Here is a 16,740-nt window from a genome sequence, read left to right on the forward strand (position 1 = left end):
ATTCTATTTGTTTTTTTGGTATATAGGACTATGCAAGGGGTTAAAGCTGAATTCCAGGTATAGATAATTTTTGCATAGTCACATTTGTCCAGCTTGGACTAATTACATGCATGTGCCGTAGTTATACCCGTGAAAGCTGGAAATCACAGGTAGTAGGCATCTCTACCACCTTCCATGTTGAGCAGCTGCCCAGCTGAATAGTTAAAACACAGGAGATTGCTCGCTCGGCATGAAAGCCAAAGTAACTATGCAAAAAAATATCCATGCCTGGAATTCTGCTTTAACCGACATTTGAATTTTATATAACAGAGATAGCATTACATGGGTGTGAAGAGAATATTGTAAATATTTTTTGAAATTGCCAGTTGCTAGGCCACGTCTTTGTTTTATATTTGAGTCACTGTCCTCCAAGCATACAGCAAATAAAGTGGTGGTGGGAGGATTCAGAACTCACATATCTTACCGAGACGAATAAGCAAAAATAGGGAAGAAGACACCAAGGCAGTGACGCAGTTTAGTGTCCTCTTCAGTCACTGGATTGTACCACAGAAGTATCAGACGTGACAAGAGCTTAGCACTTTTCAATCTTCCTGAGAACATCAGTTTGGCTAAACCTTCAGCCGTTTCCGTCCTTATTTCTGGAACCTGGAAAAAAAAAAGTGAATTCTGCTATATTCCACTTTGTCCATAGACATGATCTATAAAAGCATAAACAATCGCTTCACCTGAAAGCATAGTCAGAATGAGCAACATATCAGTGGGACTCCCTTACCCAAGAATTGAATGGACAAATGGGATTATCTAAGCCAGAGGTCTCCAAACTTTCCAGGCAAAGGGCCAGTTAACTGTCCTATAGGCTTTAGGGGGGCCGAACGGTGGGCAGTGGGAGCATCAGTGCCCCATCATTGGTTTTGATGGAAGGAATAGTGCCCCATTGTTGATATCAATGAGAAAAATAGTGCCTCATTGATGGTGTCAGTAGGTGGAATAGTGCTCCATCATTTGTGAAATAGTGCCCCAAGGGTCAGATAAAGGCAAGCAGAGGGCCACAGTTTGGAGACCACTAATCTAAGCCAAGGATTACTGTTCATTCCTGATACAAGTCAGCACCAGAATGTTTAGAAGTGTTCACCCTCCCTCCTTTATAGGTACAAATACCTACATTCAGCTGATCCATACATGTGTATTTATGCCAACAGTTTTTAGGTGTCAGAACAGGCCTGCATGTCTAAACGTGATTTGAAGAAAGCTTTAAATGATAGTGCTGTGAACCTACAATATTAATTTATTGCTAGCTTCAGGAGATAGCGAGAGATTTCTGGCATTTAGCAGACTAACAGTTCAGAAAGAGAGCTGCTCTGTTTAGCCATTCCACCCAAGAAAGCTGTATTCGGCACTACATGGGACCTTCATTATTTATATCATCAAGAAGTTCATTAGTTGATTAGATAAACATGCAGATAAATTTAAACATCTTCAATGTGAAAAGGAACGCAATATGCTGAAACGGCAATCGGCTGTGCTTCCATGTGTAGTCCTAAATAAATAGTTGATTACAAATCAGCAGAATAAGCAAAAAAAGGAAGGCCCAATTGCTTTCATACCTCACTGTCCAGGAAGTCAGAGAACATCTTTAATATGGAATTCAAAGCAGAAGTCTCAGTTATTTCTTCATCAGGTTTTTCTGCAGAGTCAGATTGTTCAGTTTCAAGTGCCCCATCTGTTTCGTCTTCCTGTTTATTTTCGGGGTTATCGCCAGCATCTTCCTTTGGCTTTAGAATTTCAAGTCCAAAAATCAGAAGAAGATCAAACACCGCATTCAAGGCACTGGTCCTCACCTTGACCTCATCAAGCTGTGATATCTAAATAAAAAAAAAAAAAAAAAACACAAATGTCCAGAAGAACAGGTGTATATTTTATATTGCTTTTGAAATGCAACACAAAGATCCAACAGCAAGAAACAATGCATTGCCTGCTCTACAGAAGTCAAAACATTGATGGCCCATTCACACCACAGAAACACAGTCCGGATGCATTTCTGCTAGCGCATTTTTGCTGTGTTGCAGTGTGTTTTTGATGTGCTTTCAATGCGTTTTCTTTACCTTTTTCTTTTTAAAGTTTCCTGGGATATTGGTTGCGATTTTGATGCAATTTGCCATCTTCTAGTACAGTTTTTTGCAGAAAAAAGATGCATGTTCTACTTTTTTCAGCACTGGAACTGAGCGCACCAGTGTGAACTAGGCAATTGGAACCCATAATATTCTACTGTCCATGTGTTTTTGATGCAGAAAAAAAAAAAACACTGGAATTTATCTGGTGTGAATCAGCCCTAAAATGGACAAAAGCCTACATTGTAAATGGCAATAATTCCTAGCAACAATTTCCATTCCTGGCTGCTCTGCTAGCCTCTAAAGATACCTCAAACACGCGAAAAGCAAGTCCATGTGTTTCAGAATTCTAGCAAGGTTCATTCCCTGAGGTACTTGCAGCCTTGACCTCAGAGTACAGAATAAAGACTACATAATAGACACCTTCAGACAGTGGCTGCATGGGATTTAATAAAAATATATAAAGGCCAAATCATGACTTTGCGTCATGTTAATCTTCAAATATTCTAATATTGTCACTTTGTTATAAAAAAAATAAAGTCAGATGTACTGTACTACAGGAGAAAAATTGTCATATTCAGCTTAAGATTCTTGAGGGCTGCATGTTTTCTTACCTGCAGAAGCAGAGTCATATGTTGTTTTGCAAAGTCTTTGCTCTGCAGGGCACAGCAGCCAATGCACAGAACTGCCATGTTCCTTACAGAAGGATGAACATTGGTTATTCCTGGAAGTATCTGCATGGGGCCAGAAAAGGAATATTTGGTTACAGAACAAAAAAGGTTTTCACAAAAATAAATCCATAAACAAAAAAACACACTTGTGTTTTGGTGGCCAGAATACAAAGTACTGTACAAGATCACCCAAGCAATGATACATACCAAAACTGAGGCTACATAAGGAATCCGCCTGTACTCAAAAATCTGGCAACCCTGGGTTGAAAAGTTTTTACCCCTAGATTCTGATGCATGCTTCCTGGAGCCTTGAACCTCAGACAACTCGCTCCTCTGTTCCCTCGGTAACCGTTACCACTTGGACGACCCAGAGGACCCCATGTAACCATCCCCTTTTCCCTCCCACCCTCTTGATCTTTTCTCCGGAATCTTCTGGTAACTACTTGTCCTGAGTTATGGCAGGGAAAGGGCATTTGCAGTGCCTTGAAAACATATTCATACCCCTTGAAATTTTCCACATTTTGTCATGTTGCAACGAAAAACGTAAATGTATTTTTTGGGGGATTTTAGGTGATAGACCAACACAAAGTGGTACATAATTGTTAAGTGGAATAAAAATGATAAATGGTTTACAGTTTTTATTTTTTTTTTACAAATAAATGTGTGAAAAGTGTGGCGTGCATTTGTATTCAGCCCCCGAGTCAATACTTTGTAGAACCACCTTTCACTGCAATTACAGCTACAAGTCTTTTTGGGGATGTCTTTACCAGCTTTGCACATCTATAGGATTGAAATTTTTGCCCCCCCCCCCCTTTCTTTTTTAATTACGCTTTATTGAAAGTATTTTTTGCCCCCCTTCTTTGCAAAATAGCTCAAGCTCTGTCAGATTGGATGGAGAGTGTCTGAACAGCAATTTTCAATTCTTGTCAGATTCTCAATGGGATGTAGGTCTGGACTTTGACTGGGCCATACCTCCGCCCCAGTCTCAAGCCTGTTGCAGACTAACAGGTTTTCTTCTAAGGTTGGCTTGTATTTGGGGTCATCATTCACATTTTTGGTTGTAACATGACAAAATGTGGAAAATTTCAGGGGGTATGACTTTAAAGCAGGGGTCTCAAACTAGCGGCCCTCCAGCTGTTGCAAAACTACAAGTCCCATCATGCCTCTGCCTGTGGGAGTCATGCTTGTGACTGTCAGCTTTGCAATGTCTCATGGGACTTGTAGTTTTGCAACAGCTGGAGGGCCACCAGTTTGAGATCTCTGCTTTGAAGGCACTGTAGCTACCATCCTGACATTTCTGTACTATTGTTGTTTTCTGTACACTAATGTTTGACTCTTGCTTTATGTCAATTCCCAGGTAATGTTTAAAAAGTGATTGTAAAGTCTTGTTTTTTTCCCCTATAAAAACAAATATGTTATACTTCTCTGCTTTGTTCCAGTGGATTTTCATAGAGCAGCTGAGAATCTCCTCCTCTCAGGTCCCTCTTCTGTGATCCTGGCCCCTCCCTCCTGTTGAGTGCAGCTTGCTATGGGGACACCCGAGCCAAGGCACAGCTCCCTGTGTCCATTCAGACACGGAGCCCCAACCTGGCCCCGCCCTCTCTCTCCCGATTGGCAGCAGTGACAGCCAATGGTGACGCTGCTGTGTCTCAGCCAATCAGGAGGGAGAATCTCAGACGGCTGAGACACTCATGGACATCGCTGGGCAGAGAGGAACCTCAGGTAAGTGGTGGTGGTGGGGACAGAGGCACACAGGAGGCTTTTCATCTTAATGCATATGCATCAAGATGAAAAACCTTCTGCCTTTACAATCTCCTTAACTTACTCTTCTTTCTACTAACAACACCCTATCTATGTCTAGTCTTTAATGGAATTTATCACCTGTTATTGTTAGCTGTTCCTACCCGCGTGGAGGATGTCACTTCTAAGTCACAGCTGTACATTCCCTACAAATTTGTATGTCAATTTCAATAAAAATATTTGATAAAGAAAAAAAAATCCAAAAAAAAAACAAAAACAGATACATTAATTTGCTGTTTAATGGAGGGTTATCAAATTAATTCAATAATTGCCATTTTACTATGAAGCAGACACAAACAAGTTTCTAATTTCAGTGCCTGAACTCAGCCAGCACAGCCACCAAGGAAAAACCATGTTAATGCCCACTGCAGAAAATGGTAATCTCACGTTTTTTTTTTTCGTTTTTATTTAATGTACATTCCTATAAAATCTAAAAACATGCTTCTGGATACCTAGTCTGATATAGGCCTCCTTTTTACACCCAATTATCACTGTAAATCTGAGACAATTAGATCATATCAATGTTAGATTTGAAGCCACACCTCTGAGGAATACTGGGCCAGACACTCCTGAACCACACTGAAGTGACTGCCTGATTTATTGTATTTCCCAAGAGTCACTTTGCTTCTCTCCTAGGCACTTACCAGTGATTGAATTATCTCATTCAACGTTCCTCCAAGTCCTTTAGAAAGTGAAATGTGCTTTAGGAGTTCGTTACACATAATCAAGCACTTTAGAAGTGTTTCAGGGTCATTCTGGAAAGAGAAAAAAGGAAACCATACAGAGAAAGGGTGGAAAAAAAAGATTGAGATAAAAGAATAGTTATGTGTTGTTATGAGTTATGTTTCGAAAAAGCAAGCCAAACCTTTTCAACGCGGATTTCTTTAAGTTCTGGTTCTTCTGCTTCTTTAATTAGCTGTGCTTTCACCATTTCCAACTCAGACACCTTTTCCTTTAATTCAGAAGCCTTGCCAAAATCTTGGGCATTTATAGCATCCTCCAAAGCTTGCTTGGCTTCCATAAGTTGCACTTTTATATTAGCAATCTGCAATTAGACTACATTACTTTACAATAATCCTCTACATTACATCAGTGCACATATTTTAGGGTGTGCTTGTGTCAAGCAAGACAAGGAACTGTTAAAAAAGACCTTAATTCAAACAACTTTATGCCTAAGTGAGACAGGCTCTCTCTGTTCCTAAACTCCACCCATGTATCTATTACTAGGTATAGCAGAATCTAGGTCCACCAACTGGAAGCACTACTTCTATAACCAAATAGGATTATCAAAAACTTGCCAGACCAAAATCCTGCCTGGAAAGAGAAGGTAAGGCATGCAGCCACAGAAACCCTATTGAAAATGAGGCAGTGCAGAAGCAGAACATGCTTGGACCATATAGGCACAATAGGTGCCACTCTGGGGATGTGCATAGGTGCAGTACCCAGCTATAGATTGTAAACTCTAGCGAGCAGGGCACCCCGATTCCTCCTGTACTGAACTGTATCTGTACTGTCTGCAATCTTGCAAAGCGCTGTCAAAACTGTTGGCGCTATATAAATCCTATATAGTAATAAAAATAATAATATTATTATTATTATAGGCATGCTAGTAGACATTAAAAGGCTCCAAGTCAACCCTGGCACTCTTCCTACCGCAACCACCAGAAGGGTGATCAATGGCTCTCACACACTAAGGGTCTAGATAATAAGGGCACCCTGGGATGCATGTTCTGCCCTGTAGCCACCATAGGCTATCTAGTAGGCAGGAGTAACAGGGGATATACCCAGTCATGGCTCGGCCTTCCACAATGGGTATAGCCTCCAGGTGTCTTCATGGACAGGGCTGTGCACCAGGCAGACCACAGACCAGGCCCTGTACACCTTGTGTCTAACTTCATGCATTGCTCTACATAAGCACAGAAGAATTCAGTGCATGGAGGCAACATAATAGGCTGACCTTGCATCTTCCATCAAGCAGGGTCTGCATACAGTCCTCCAGGACTCTGCTGAGTGCTATGCACTGTGCTGCCCTAGTATGGCTTTTGGAAAAGTCATTTTCTTGAAGAGCAAAACAGTATCGCTCTTTAGAGAACATTTGAAAGACAGCGAGGAGGTGATACAATGACCTGTTTTAATCCTCTAAACACCAGATAACCATGCTGCAAACGTGCGTGTTGTGCGCAGTTGCACCGTGGCCTCACTCACTGGAATGGGTCACAGTCAGTGGGCAGTACAATTTAACGAGGGCAACAAGGGGTATAATTCCTGTCGTAGCATGTGTACAGCCCCTGCTGCTGAAAAGGGGGCGCACGCAGCTCAGGGACTGTAAAAACACGGCTCAACCGTGAGATTTTACCACCTGCCCCAACTGCAAGGAAGAGGGGGAAGGTCAAATGACATGACTGGAATCTGAAATTACCATACATTGGTCTGGCTGAGAGGGGTTTCCAAAGTCCCTGATTAAAGCATGAATTATGGTGAAAGGGGTTGGCAAGAAAACATTTATAAGCATTTTGGAAGATGGCAAGCCTATAAACATAGCACACATGGGGAAGCACTGGACTGAAAGAACCATACCTTCACTTGTAGTTTCCTGGATTCTGCAACATCTGGTGGATTGTCGACCATGACAATTGGCTCTCTGAGCTCAGAAATCATTTCTGCTACCTAAAAGATTAAAGTAACATTTTCTTACAGCACATTGACACAATGCTTCATTCCACTTGAAAGGTGATGAAATTAAATGCAATTGTCTCATGTATACCTGCAGGTCTTTGGTATGATACAGAGTAATGCAAAAACAGCATGAAGAGAGATACACTATTGAGTATTCTACGACAAAGATATTCTTAAATGCCCTGGACTAACATTTTGGTACCCCTAGAAGAGATGAAAAATAAGTTGATCATTGTGATATGCCAAGTCAAAGCTTAAATTAGAAGTTGATTGGCTACCATGCAGAGTTGCACCAGATTTTGCACTCTCCAGTCTTAGTAAAGCAAATCCCAAAGAGTCAAGGAAAACTTTCAAAGATCTACAAGCTGAACTCAAAAAGGTACATCAATATCTGATCCCACCATCTGTTGCTGAGTGACAGAAGGCTCAAAGGCAGAAGACCCAGGAAAACAAGCCACAAAGCTTCCAAAAGGATGTTCTTTAGACAGATGAGACATAACGAACAGTTTTGGCCAGTGATGCCAGCTCTATATTCACAGATTAAAAATAAAATATGAAGCTTTGAAAGAAAAAAAAAAAAGTACCATCTGTGAAACCATGGAGGCTTGGTTACGTTTTCGGGCTGCTTTACTATGTCTGTCATGGGCAGCATTTTGTGTGTTGGGTACAATGAAATCTCAAAACTATCAAGGAATTTTGAAACTAAACATACTGCCAGTGTTAGAAAGCGCTGTCTCAGTCACAGGTCCCAACAGGATCCAAAAACCACCGATAAAATAAGCGCTCAAGATTAGCTAAGAACAAAACATTCTGAAGAGATCTTCTATGAGTCCTGGTCTGAATCCTATCAAACATTAATGGAAAGACCTGAACTATGCTGCCCAAAGAAGGTACAATTCAAACCTGAAATTGCTGAATCAGTTTGCTCAAGAAGAGTTGGCCAAACTACTGTACCTGTTGGCAGGTGCAGACGCCTTATAGATAGCTACAGAATCAATTGTTTGCAGTGACTGCCTCACAAGGCTGTGCAGCAAAAAATGTATACGGTTATGAGAACCATCATTTTTGTCTAGAGGTCGACCGATATATCGGCCGATATTTGGTGTTTTTTTCTTAATCGACATCGGCCGATTGTGCTGATAAAAAAGGCCCATATAACTCAGCGCGACTTGCAAATGACTTCTGAAGTCAATACAAGTTGCCTGTATTCTTCTGTGAAGCACTTCTCTCCCTCCTCTGGGCAGCCTGCCAAATCTGATAAAAAGAACCTGAATTGATACAATGTTTACACTTCTGAATGAGCTGAACTCCTTGTGTAGAAGCTCTCAGTTTAACCATTTAAACACTAAATCTTTTCTGACACTTGTTGCTTACAAGTAAAAATCCTGTATTTTCTGCTAGAAAATCACTTAGAACCCCCAAACATTATATATTTTTTTTTAGCAGAGACCCTAGGCAATAAAATAGCGGTTGTTGCAATATTTTATGTCACACGGTATTTGCGCAGCGGTCTTTCAAACGCAATTAAAAAAAAATACACTAATAAATTTAAAACTAAGCAGTAAAGTTAGCCCATTTTTTTTCGTCCAAAAGTTTTGATTACCTGTTTTTATGTATTTTTAAGATATAGTTTTTTTTTTATATTTTTTTTTTTATCTAAATTTTACATACAAGTGAACTGATTGGAGGTTTGTTTTGTTTAATAAATGTTTAAATGTAAAAAATGTCCTGTATCACTTTAGGATGCTTCCACACTGCAGCGGGCATGCGTTGACGGTAAAACGCTGCTAGTTTTAGCGGCGCTTTAACGTCATTTTAGCGGCGCTTTAACGTCATTTTAGCGGCGCTTTAACGTCATTTTAGCGGCGCTTTAACGTCATTTTAGCGGCGCTATTCGGCTGCTAGCGGGGAGCTTATAACCCAGCTAGCAGCCGAGGAAGGGGTTAAATGCGCCCCATAAGCGCCGCTGCCGAAACGCTTTGCAGGCGCTTTGGCAGCGGTGCGCATTCATTTCAATGGGCAGGAGTGGTGGTATACACCGCTCCAAAGATGCTGCTTGCAGGACTTTTTTTTTTTTTAACATCCTGCCAGCGCATCGCCTCAGTGTGAAAGCACTCGGGCTTTCACACTGAGACTGCAGGGGAGCCATTTTACAGGCACTTTACAGGCGCTATTTTTAGCCCAAACGCGTCTGAAAAACGCCCCAGTGTGAAAGGGGTCTAACTGTTAAATTTTATGAGATGAAGGAAAAAAAAAAAGAAAAAAGAAAAAAAAAAAAAAAAAAAAAAAAAAAATCAATCTGCCTAATATATCAGCCCAAAAAATTTGGCATCACATATCGGCCATCGGCCACCGAGATTTCTAAATATCGGCATCGGCCAGAGAAAAACCCATATCGGCAGACCTCTATTTTTGTCCATGCCAAAAGGTTGAATTTTTTTAAAATAAGTTATGAAAGAAACAATGTCAGAAGCCAATTACTTTTTCAGCTTCAAAAGTAATGTAAGGGTATCAATAAATTGATCTAGGTCTGTAAATATTCTGCTACTTACAGTCACGATTCTACGGTCATCATCCTTTAGAACGCGGAGTAGGATCTCCACCAGAGGGGAAATAAATGATGTTGGAACATTGGGCATGATAAGTATTTCTTGTAATACCGCAAGCAGACGTTTTCTGGAAAGTAAAACATGCCAACTTTCAAAGCAAGGCTGACCATAGCAAAACTATTGTCAGAATACATTTAATTCCTTTATGTACTTTTTGTTGTTATTGTGGAATTTTAAATTCGTTACAGAATAGAAAAAAAAAAAGAACTTCGGCCTAATTGAAGAGGAGGATTTTTTTTTTTTTTTTTTACAGTGAAGAGCTGTAGCAATTAGGTACAATTAGCCTTTTACCTCCTCTCAGTTGAGGAGGACACTCAAGCCTAGCATTTGACATTCTAGAAAACATCTGTGGACCCCCCCCCCCCCCATCTACATCTCTGGCCCCCCAAATTGTTTACCATACGTCACGTTTTAGAAGAGAAGACAAATAATTCCCCCCCAGTGCTTCTTGGCTGTGTGAAGCATTTTAACAGAAATAGACAGTTTTTATGTAATCATACTGGGCCATGTTAACCAGCCATTTTGTGTACCAACCTTATGCATTTTGCGGTTCTCCCTAATAGTGACCTTTTAACCTTTTTTTTCCTAGACTAGTGGTAGTCAACTCTGGTAATGTTGGGGGCCCACACTTTAGGCCCCCATATCAAGAAAAGGGCTACACACAAAATTCAGTGAAATGTTCATTATCAGAGACACAACAGAATTTAGTCAAAGACTATGGACATGATACAGGAGGTGGTCAGAGTTTGCAGACATGATACAGGAGATGGTCAAAGACTGCAGATTTGTTGGAGACTGGCGACATGCTTTAGGAGACAATCTAAGAGTGGAGACATTACAGGCTGCTTGAAATTACTGCTATAACAGGGCAGTAGGGAAACACAGATTAGCAGGGCCCCACACAAAAAGTGCCAAAGAGATGCACAAGGTCCCCAGGCAACAGGTTGGCCACCAGGGCTCTAGAAAGCTTTAACCCACTCTTGTGAAGGAACCTACAGCTTATTAAAAAGAAAAAATGGGTGTTACCACTAACCAAACTCATTTTGAAAATGCTTGCCACTGGCAATCTATGGCTTTATTTTTTTTTGGGGGGGGGGGGGGGGGGGGGCCTGGTCTGCAACAAGCAGAAATTAGAACTTCTGATCTACATTTTTCCAAGTCAGTGATGCAGAACATTTTAAAGTCAGTGGATTTAGCATGACAGGCAACATTTTCAGTAGAAGAAATTAGTAATATCTAATGATGATAATGATGATAGTGTTTGATAGTCTGTCTGGGATGGAAGATTGTCTGGGGAACATATGCAAATGAATGAGGCTGTGAAACCGAATATTCAGCTTAGCACTGTTTGCATACAGTGTCCAAATAACTACACCAATCCACTTTAAAATCATATCTAAATGCAACCCCAACACACCTACCCAGCACATTGGATTGCAGCACAACAAGCAGTTAAACGCTCATATGCCACAGTTCACTGCCAAAATCACCTCTTGCAGGATTCATGGTTTGTTGTGGTGTATTTGGCAGCCTTGTCAAAAGAACGCAATCTCAGCAGATGGGGTGGTGTGAATAGGCCATAATATATTGCAGCTTACCAGTCCTTAGATGAGGCAGCTGTATCCGTTTTCAGGCTCCCCTTTTCATCTTGTAATCCTGTAAAAACACTTCTGTCCTTGAGTGGCTACACTCACTACTTTACTGCATCTATGGATGTCACTCAAGCTGGACTTTATGACTGCCTTTGTTCAACGCCATTACATGAATAGTGATGCGATAATTTGCAGAACTTTGTTTATGCTTTCAGTTCATCTCACAGGAAGTGACAAACACAAGATCAACAAGTATTTTCACCATTTTCTAAAATACTAGCCTGAAAAAAGGAAACTTTAAGTTTTAAAAGACTCACATAAAAAGGGAACAAGGGAAGTGGAAGGGTAGGGGCAGGATCAGGACACATATTTTGGCATGTTGTGGTATAGCTGTCTATGGTGGGGTAAGGCTCATACAGTACTGTACAAAAGTTTTATGCAGGTGTGAAAAAATGCTGTAAATTAAGAATGCTTTCAGAAAACAAAATGTTAGTTTATTTTTTTTCAATTAACAAAATGAAAAAGTAAAATGAAAACCAAATCAATATTTGGTGCGACCATCTTTGCTTTCAAACCAGCATCAATTCTTCTAGGTACACTTGCACACAGTTTTTCAAGGAACTCGGCAGGTAGGTTGTTCCAAATATCTTGGAGAACCAACCACAGATCTTCACGGTCTTTGAGCCCCAAAAATGGCAAAGTGGTGTCAGCAGAGGCGACCAAACGTTGAAGTTATGATGAATCCACTTCTCAGCTTCAGTCAGTCACCTCTGCTGACACCACTTTGCCATTTGTGTGGCAATATTTATTTTTTTAAAGCAATGTTGCTTTACAGCATTTCTTCACACATGCCTAAACATTTTTCACAGTACTGTATATGGGCATTGTTCCAACTAGCTCTTAAAAAGGCCTTAAGAATAGTTTCAGTTTCAGAGAACAGATTGTGTGATCAGCGAGCCAGGGACCGTCAGTCTCTGGCTATGTGCTCCCCACGTTAACTGGAGCACCGAGCAGTGGAGGAGAGGGGCACTTCCTGAGAGGCTGACCCAGCTTCTGCCAGTGTACTGGGTGGCCAGTGGGCAGGATATTTTCAGAGCCTGGACTCGCTCTGTGACATCAGCCATCAGCAGGCTTTAGCCCGCTACAGGGTGAAAGCAGGTCACTCCTGCACTCCTGTGATCCATAGGAGAAATATAGCCAAAATAACTTTGGCTATACTTCTCCTTTAAAGCAAGTCAAGCTCGAAGTGCAAAATTATATCAGCTAACCTACATGTTCTCATCTCTACCTCAGAGGTAAAAAAAAAAAACTGTTAACTGGTGATATTCATAGATCAAAGTTTGTGTTGAGCTCAGTACTTAATTCCTGTTCTAGAAACCAAGGACCATATGGCTTTTTTTGACAAGTGTAAACTGTATTTTGTCAGTGGTAACAAGCTTTTTAGCTGGTGAAGAAATGCAGATTTTATATACATTTTTGTGGCTCCAGTGTTATCAGATTATATAATTAGAGGGATGTCAGAAAAATCAAGAACATTTTCTGAGGTGTAGCACATTAGATACAACTAATGCTTCAGAGATTCTGAAGGTTCGTAAAAGGTAGCAGAGAAATATGAGTACGTGGGAAGGTTTCCATAGCGAAGGAAAAGTGACATGCCACCAAATAAGCAGTTTTGACCTACCTTCCTCCCTCTTCACTTGTATCCAGGCAGCCTATTATACAAATCAGCTGCTGCCCAATGAATGCTTTAGTCATCAGGTCTTCAATTTTAGTCATATCTGCTTTTTCTTCCTCCGTTAGTACAGGAAGTGTTTGAAGATAACTAAAAAAAAAAAAAAAAAAAAAAAAAAAAAGTAAAATGGTTTTTAGGACCCGCTCTTGCAATAAAACTTTGCGATTCCAACCCATAAATAATTTTTTTTTTTTAATGTAGACATTCTAAGGATGCATTTAAAGATGACTTACATTTTTAGCGCAATATAGGGTTTCCCCCAAACACTGATTTTGCTGTTCACCACCATCAGCTTCAAGTTGCATTATTACCTCTTTCCTCAACAAGAAACAGAAAGCACGCTTGATAGCTTCAGAAGCTCTAATACTAGAAACCATTCACATTGAGGAGCAAGCAGGAGAGTGGCTTGCCCATGGGGTTCTGTGTTTCCACTGATGCACACAGCCAACCGGGCCCACGCATGTACAGGTGGCTCCATGGGATACTGTGGATGAAGGAGCCACCCTGCATGGGTACAGATTTAACCTGGATGAAAGGCAACTTTTCATACAGGAAGAGGAACAAAACCAAGCAATTCTTACAGTCAACACTAGAAGCTTTAATATCACTTTATGGACAAGCATTGCCTTTTTTAACCACTTCAGCCCCGGAAGGTTTTATCCCCTTCAAGACCACACCATTTTTTGCGATATGGCACTGCGTTACTTTGACAATTGTGTGGTCGTGTGACGATGTACCCAATTAAAATGTTTGTCTGTCTCTCCCCCCCACCCCCACAAATAGAGCACTCTTTTGGTGGCGTTTGATCACCTCCGCGTTTTTTATTTTTGCGCTATAAGACCCCTTTCACACTGGGGCGGTTTGCAGGCGCTATTGCGCTAAAAATAGCGCCTGCAAACCGACCTGAAACTGCTGCTGCTGTGTCCCCAGTGTGAAAGCCCGAGGGCTTTCACACTAGAGCGGTGCACTGGCAGGAGGGGATAAAAAAACTCCTGCAAACAGCATCGTTGGAGCGGTGTATACACCGCTCCTGCCCATTGAAATCAATGGGGCAGCGCGGCTATACCGCCACTGTAGCACTGCTTTGCGGCGGTTCTAACCCTTTTTTCGGCCGCTAGCGGCCGAATACCGCCGCTAAAACTCCGGTAAAGCGCCGCTATTACCGCCGACGCCCCCACCGCCCCAGTGTGAAAGCGGCCTAAAAACAGAAGAAAAAAAAAAAAGCAACAATTTTGAAATGTGATTATATATATATATATATATATATATATATATATATATATATATATATATATATATATATATATATATATATATATTAGAGGTCGACCGATATGGGTTTTTCTCTGGCCGATGCCGATGCCGATATTTAGAAATCGCGGTGGCCGATGGCCGATATGTGATGCCGATTTTTTTGGGCCGATATATTTGGCCGATTTTTTTTTTTCTTTTTTCCCTTCATCTCATAAAATCTAACAGTTAGATTTTTACACTGGGGAGTTTTTCAGGCGCTTTTGGGCTAAAAATAGCACCTGTAAAGTGCCTGTAAAACGGCTCCCCTGCAGTCTCAGTGTGATATCCCGAGTGCTTTCACACTGAGGCGATGCGCTGGCAGGATGTAAAAAAAGTCCTGCAAACGGCATCTTTGGAGCGGTGCAATACCGCTCCTCCACCACTCCTGCCCATTGAAATTAATGTGCACCGCTGCCGAAGCGCCTGCAAAGCGTTTTGGCAGCGACGCTTCAGGGGCGCATTTAACCCCTTCCTCGGCCGCTAGCTGGGTTATAAGCGCCCCGCTAGCAGCCGAATAGCGCCTCTAAAATGACGGTAAAGCGCCGCCAAAACTAGCAGCGTTTTACCATCAACGCATGCCTGCTCCAGTGTGAAAGCAACCTTAAGTAATACAGAAATTTTTTTTCATTTAAACATTAAACAAAACAAACCTCCAATCAGTTCACTTGTATGTAGAATTTAGAAAACGAAAAAAAAAAAAAAAAAAAAAAAAACTATCTTAAATATTAAATACACAAAAACAGGTAATCAAAACTTTTGGACGAAAAAAAATGGGCTAACTTTACTGCTTAGGTTTTTTTTTTTAATTCATTACTGTATTTTTTTTTTTTTAAATTGCGTTTGAAAGACCGCTGCGCAAATACCGTGTGACATAAAATATTGCAACAATCACCATTTTATTCCCTAGGGTCTCTGCTAAAAAAATATATATAATGTTTGGGGGTTCTAAGTGATTTTCTAGCAGAAAATACAGGATTTTTACTTGTAAGCAACAAGTGTCAGAAAAGATTTAGTCTTTAAATGGTTAAACTGAAAACTTCTCCACGGAGTTCAGTCTATTGATAAAAAGAACCTGAAAGATACAATGTATCTTCTTATCAGACTTGGCAGGCTGCCCAGAGGAGGAGAGAAGAAAACTTCACAGATAACTTAAGGCAACTTGCATTAACTTCTATTACAGAAGTCATTTGCAAGTCACGGCTGAAGTTACAATCGGCCTTTTTTATCAGCACAATCGGCCGATGCCGATTAAGTAAATAACGCCAAATATCGGCCGATATATCGGCCGGCCGATATATCGGTCGACCTCTAAAATATATATATATATATATATATATATATATATATATATATATATATATATATATATATATATATATATATATATATATATATATATATATATATATATATATATACATATACACATATATACACATATATACACATATATACACATATATACACATACACATCAATTTAGGCCAATATGTATTTTGTTACCTATTTTTGGTAAAAATAAATCCCAATAAGTGTATAATGATTGGTTTGTGCAAATGTTATAGCTATATTTTTATTTATTCTTTTTACTAGTAAATGGCAGCAATCCACAATTTTTAGCGGGATTGCGACATTGCAGCAGACAAATTGGACACCTGACACTTTTTGGGGGACCAGTGATATCGATACAGACACTGGCAGGGAAGGGGTTAACACCAGGGGCAAAGGGTTAAGTTTGTCCCTAGGGGGAGCTTACTGTGTGGAGGTTGCTCTGACTGGGAGAGCACAGAGATCCGCGTTACTGCTTAGCAGCAACACAAGATCTCTATGTTCTTCCCTGTCAGAACAGCGATCTGCCTCCTTTACATAGGCAGATCGCCATTCTGCCTCTCTGGGGAATGATGAGGGTGGCCAGCGGACATAGTGTCCGCAAGACCTGCTGATTGGCTCCCCGCTGGCCAATCAGCATGTGCGTGCCTCCAGAGGCTACTGCCCGAAACGACATACAGGTACATCGTTTCGAGCGGCCGGGCTGCCTTGCCACAGTAAATGTGCAGAAGGTGGTGCAGAAGTGGTTAAATTAACTTGACTGTGTCAAACTAGAGGTCAACATGGCCATTGCCAGCATGTTGGAATGCACTGTAATGCAACGAATTCTTTTGAAAACTAGTGATGGTCTGTTGATATCCAAGCTTGTATACATATACAATCGGGCTCTTCTAGGTAGGGTGTGCGCAGTCGCGCAGCCAGCAGCTCGCT

At 40.9% G+C, this 16,740-nt stretch overlaps 1 protein-coding gene across 1 annotated transcript in view; it reads right to left on the minus strand.

Moving 5' to 3' along the window:
* Window positions 1-16,740, minus strand: part of NCAPG (non-SMC condensin I complex subunit G) — a 70,011-nt gene that overhangs the window by 26,689 nt on the left and 26,582 nt on the right. The window contains exons 8-15 of the mRNA XM_073609554.1: window positions 13,138-13,278; window positions 9,808-9,931; window positions 7,157-7,246; window positions 5,445-5,624; window positions 5,224-5,334; window positions 2,723-2,842; window positions 1,605-1,862; window positions 464-645 (exon numbers count right to left, since the gene is read on the minus strand). Of these exons, the coding sequence (XP_073465655.1) occupies window positions 464-645; window positions 1,605-1,862; window positions 2,723-2,842; window positions 5,224-5,334; window positions 5,445-5,624; window positions 7,157-7,246; window positions 9,808-9,931; window positions 13,138-13,278 (1,206 nt within the window). The remainder of the gene's footprint in view (window positions 1-463; window positions 646-1,604; window positions 1,863-2,722; window positions 2,843-5,223; window positions 5,335-5,444; window positions 5,625-7,156; window positions 7,247-9,807; window positions 9,932-13,137; window positions 13,279-16,740) is intronic.

The sequence above is a fragment of the Aquarana catesbeiana genome, linkage group LG01, assembly GCF_042186555.1.
Source record: "Aquarana catesbeiana isolate 2022-GZ linkage group LG01, ASM4218655v1, whole genome shotgun sequence".
In the NCBI taxonomy this organism is placed as follows: Eukaryota; Metazoa; Chordata; class Amphibia; order Anura; family Ranidae; genus Aquarana; species Aquarana catesbeiana.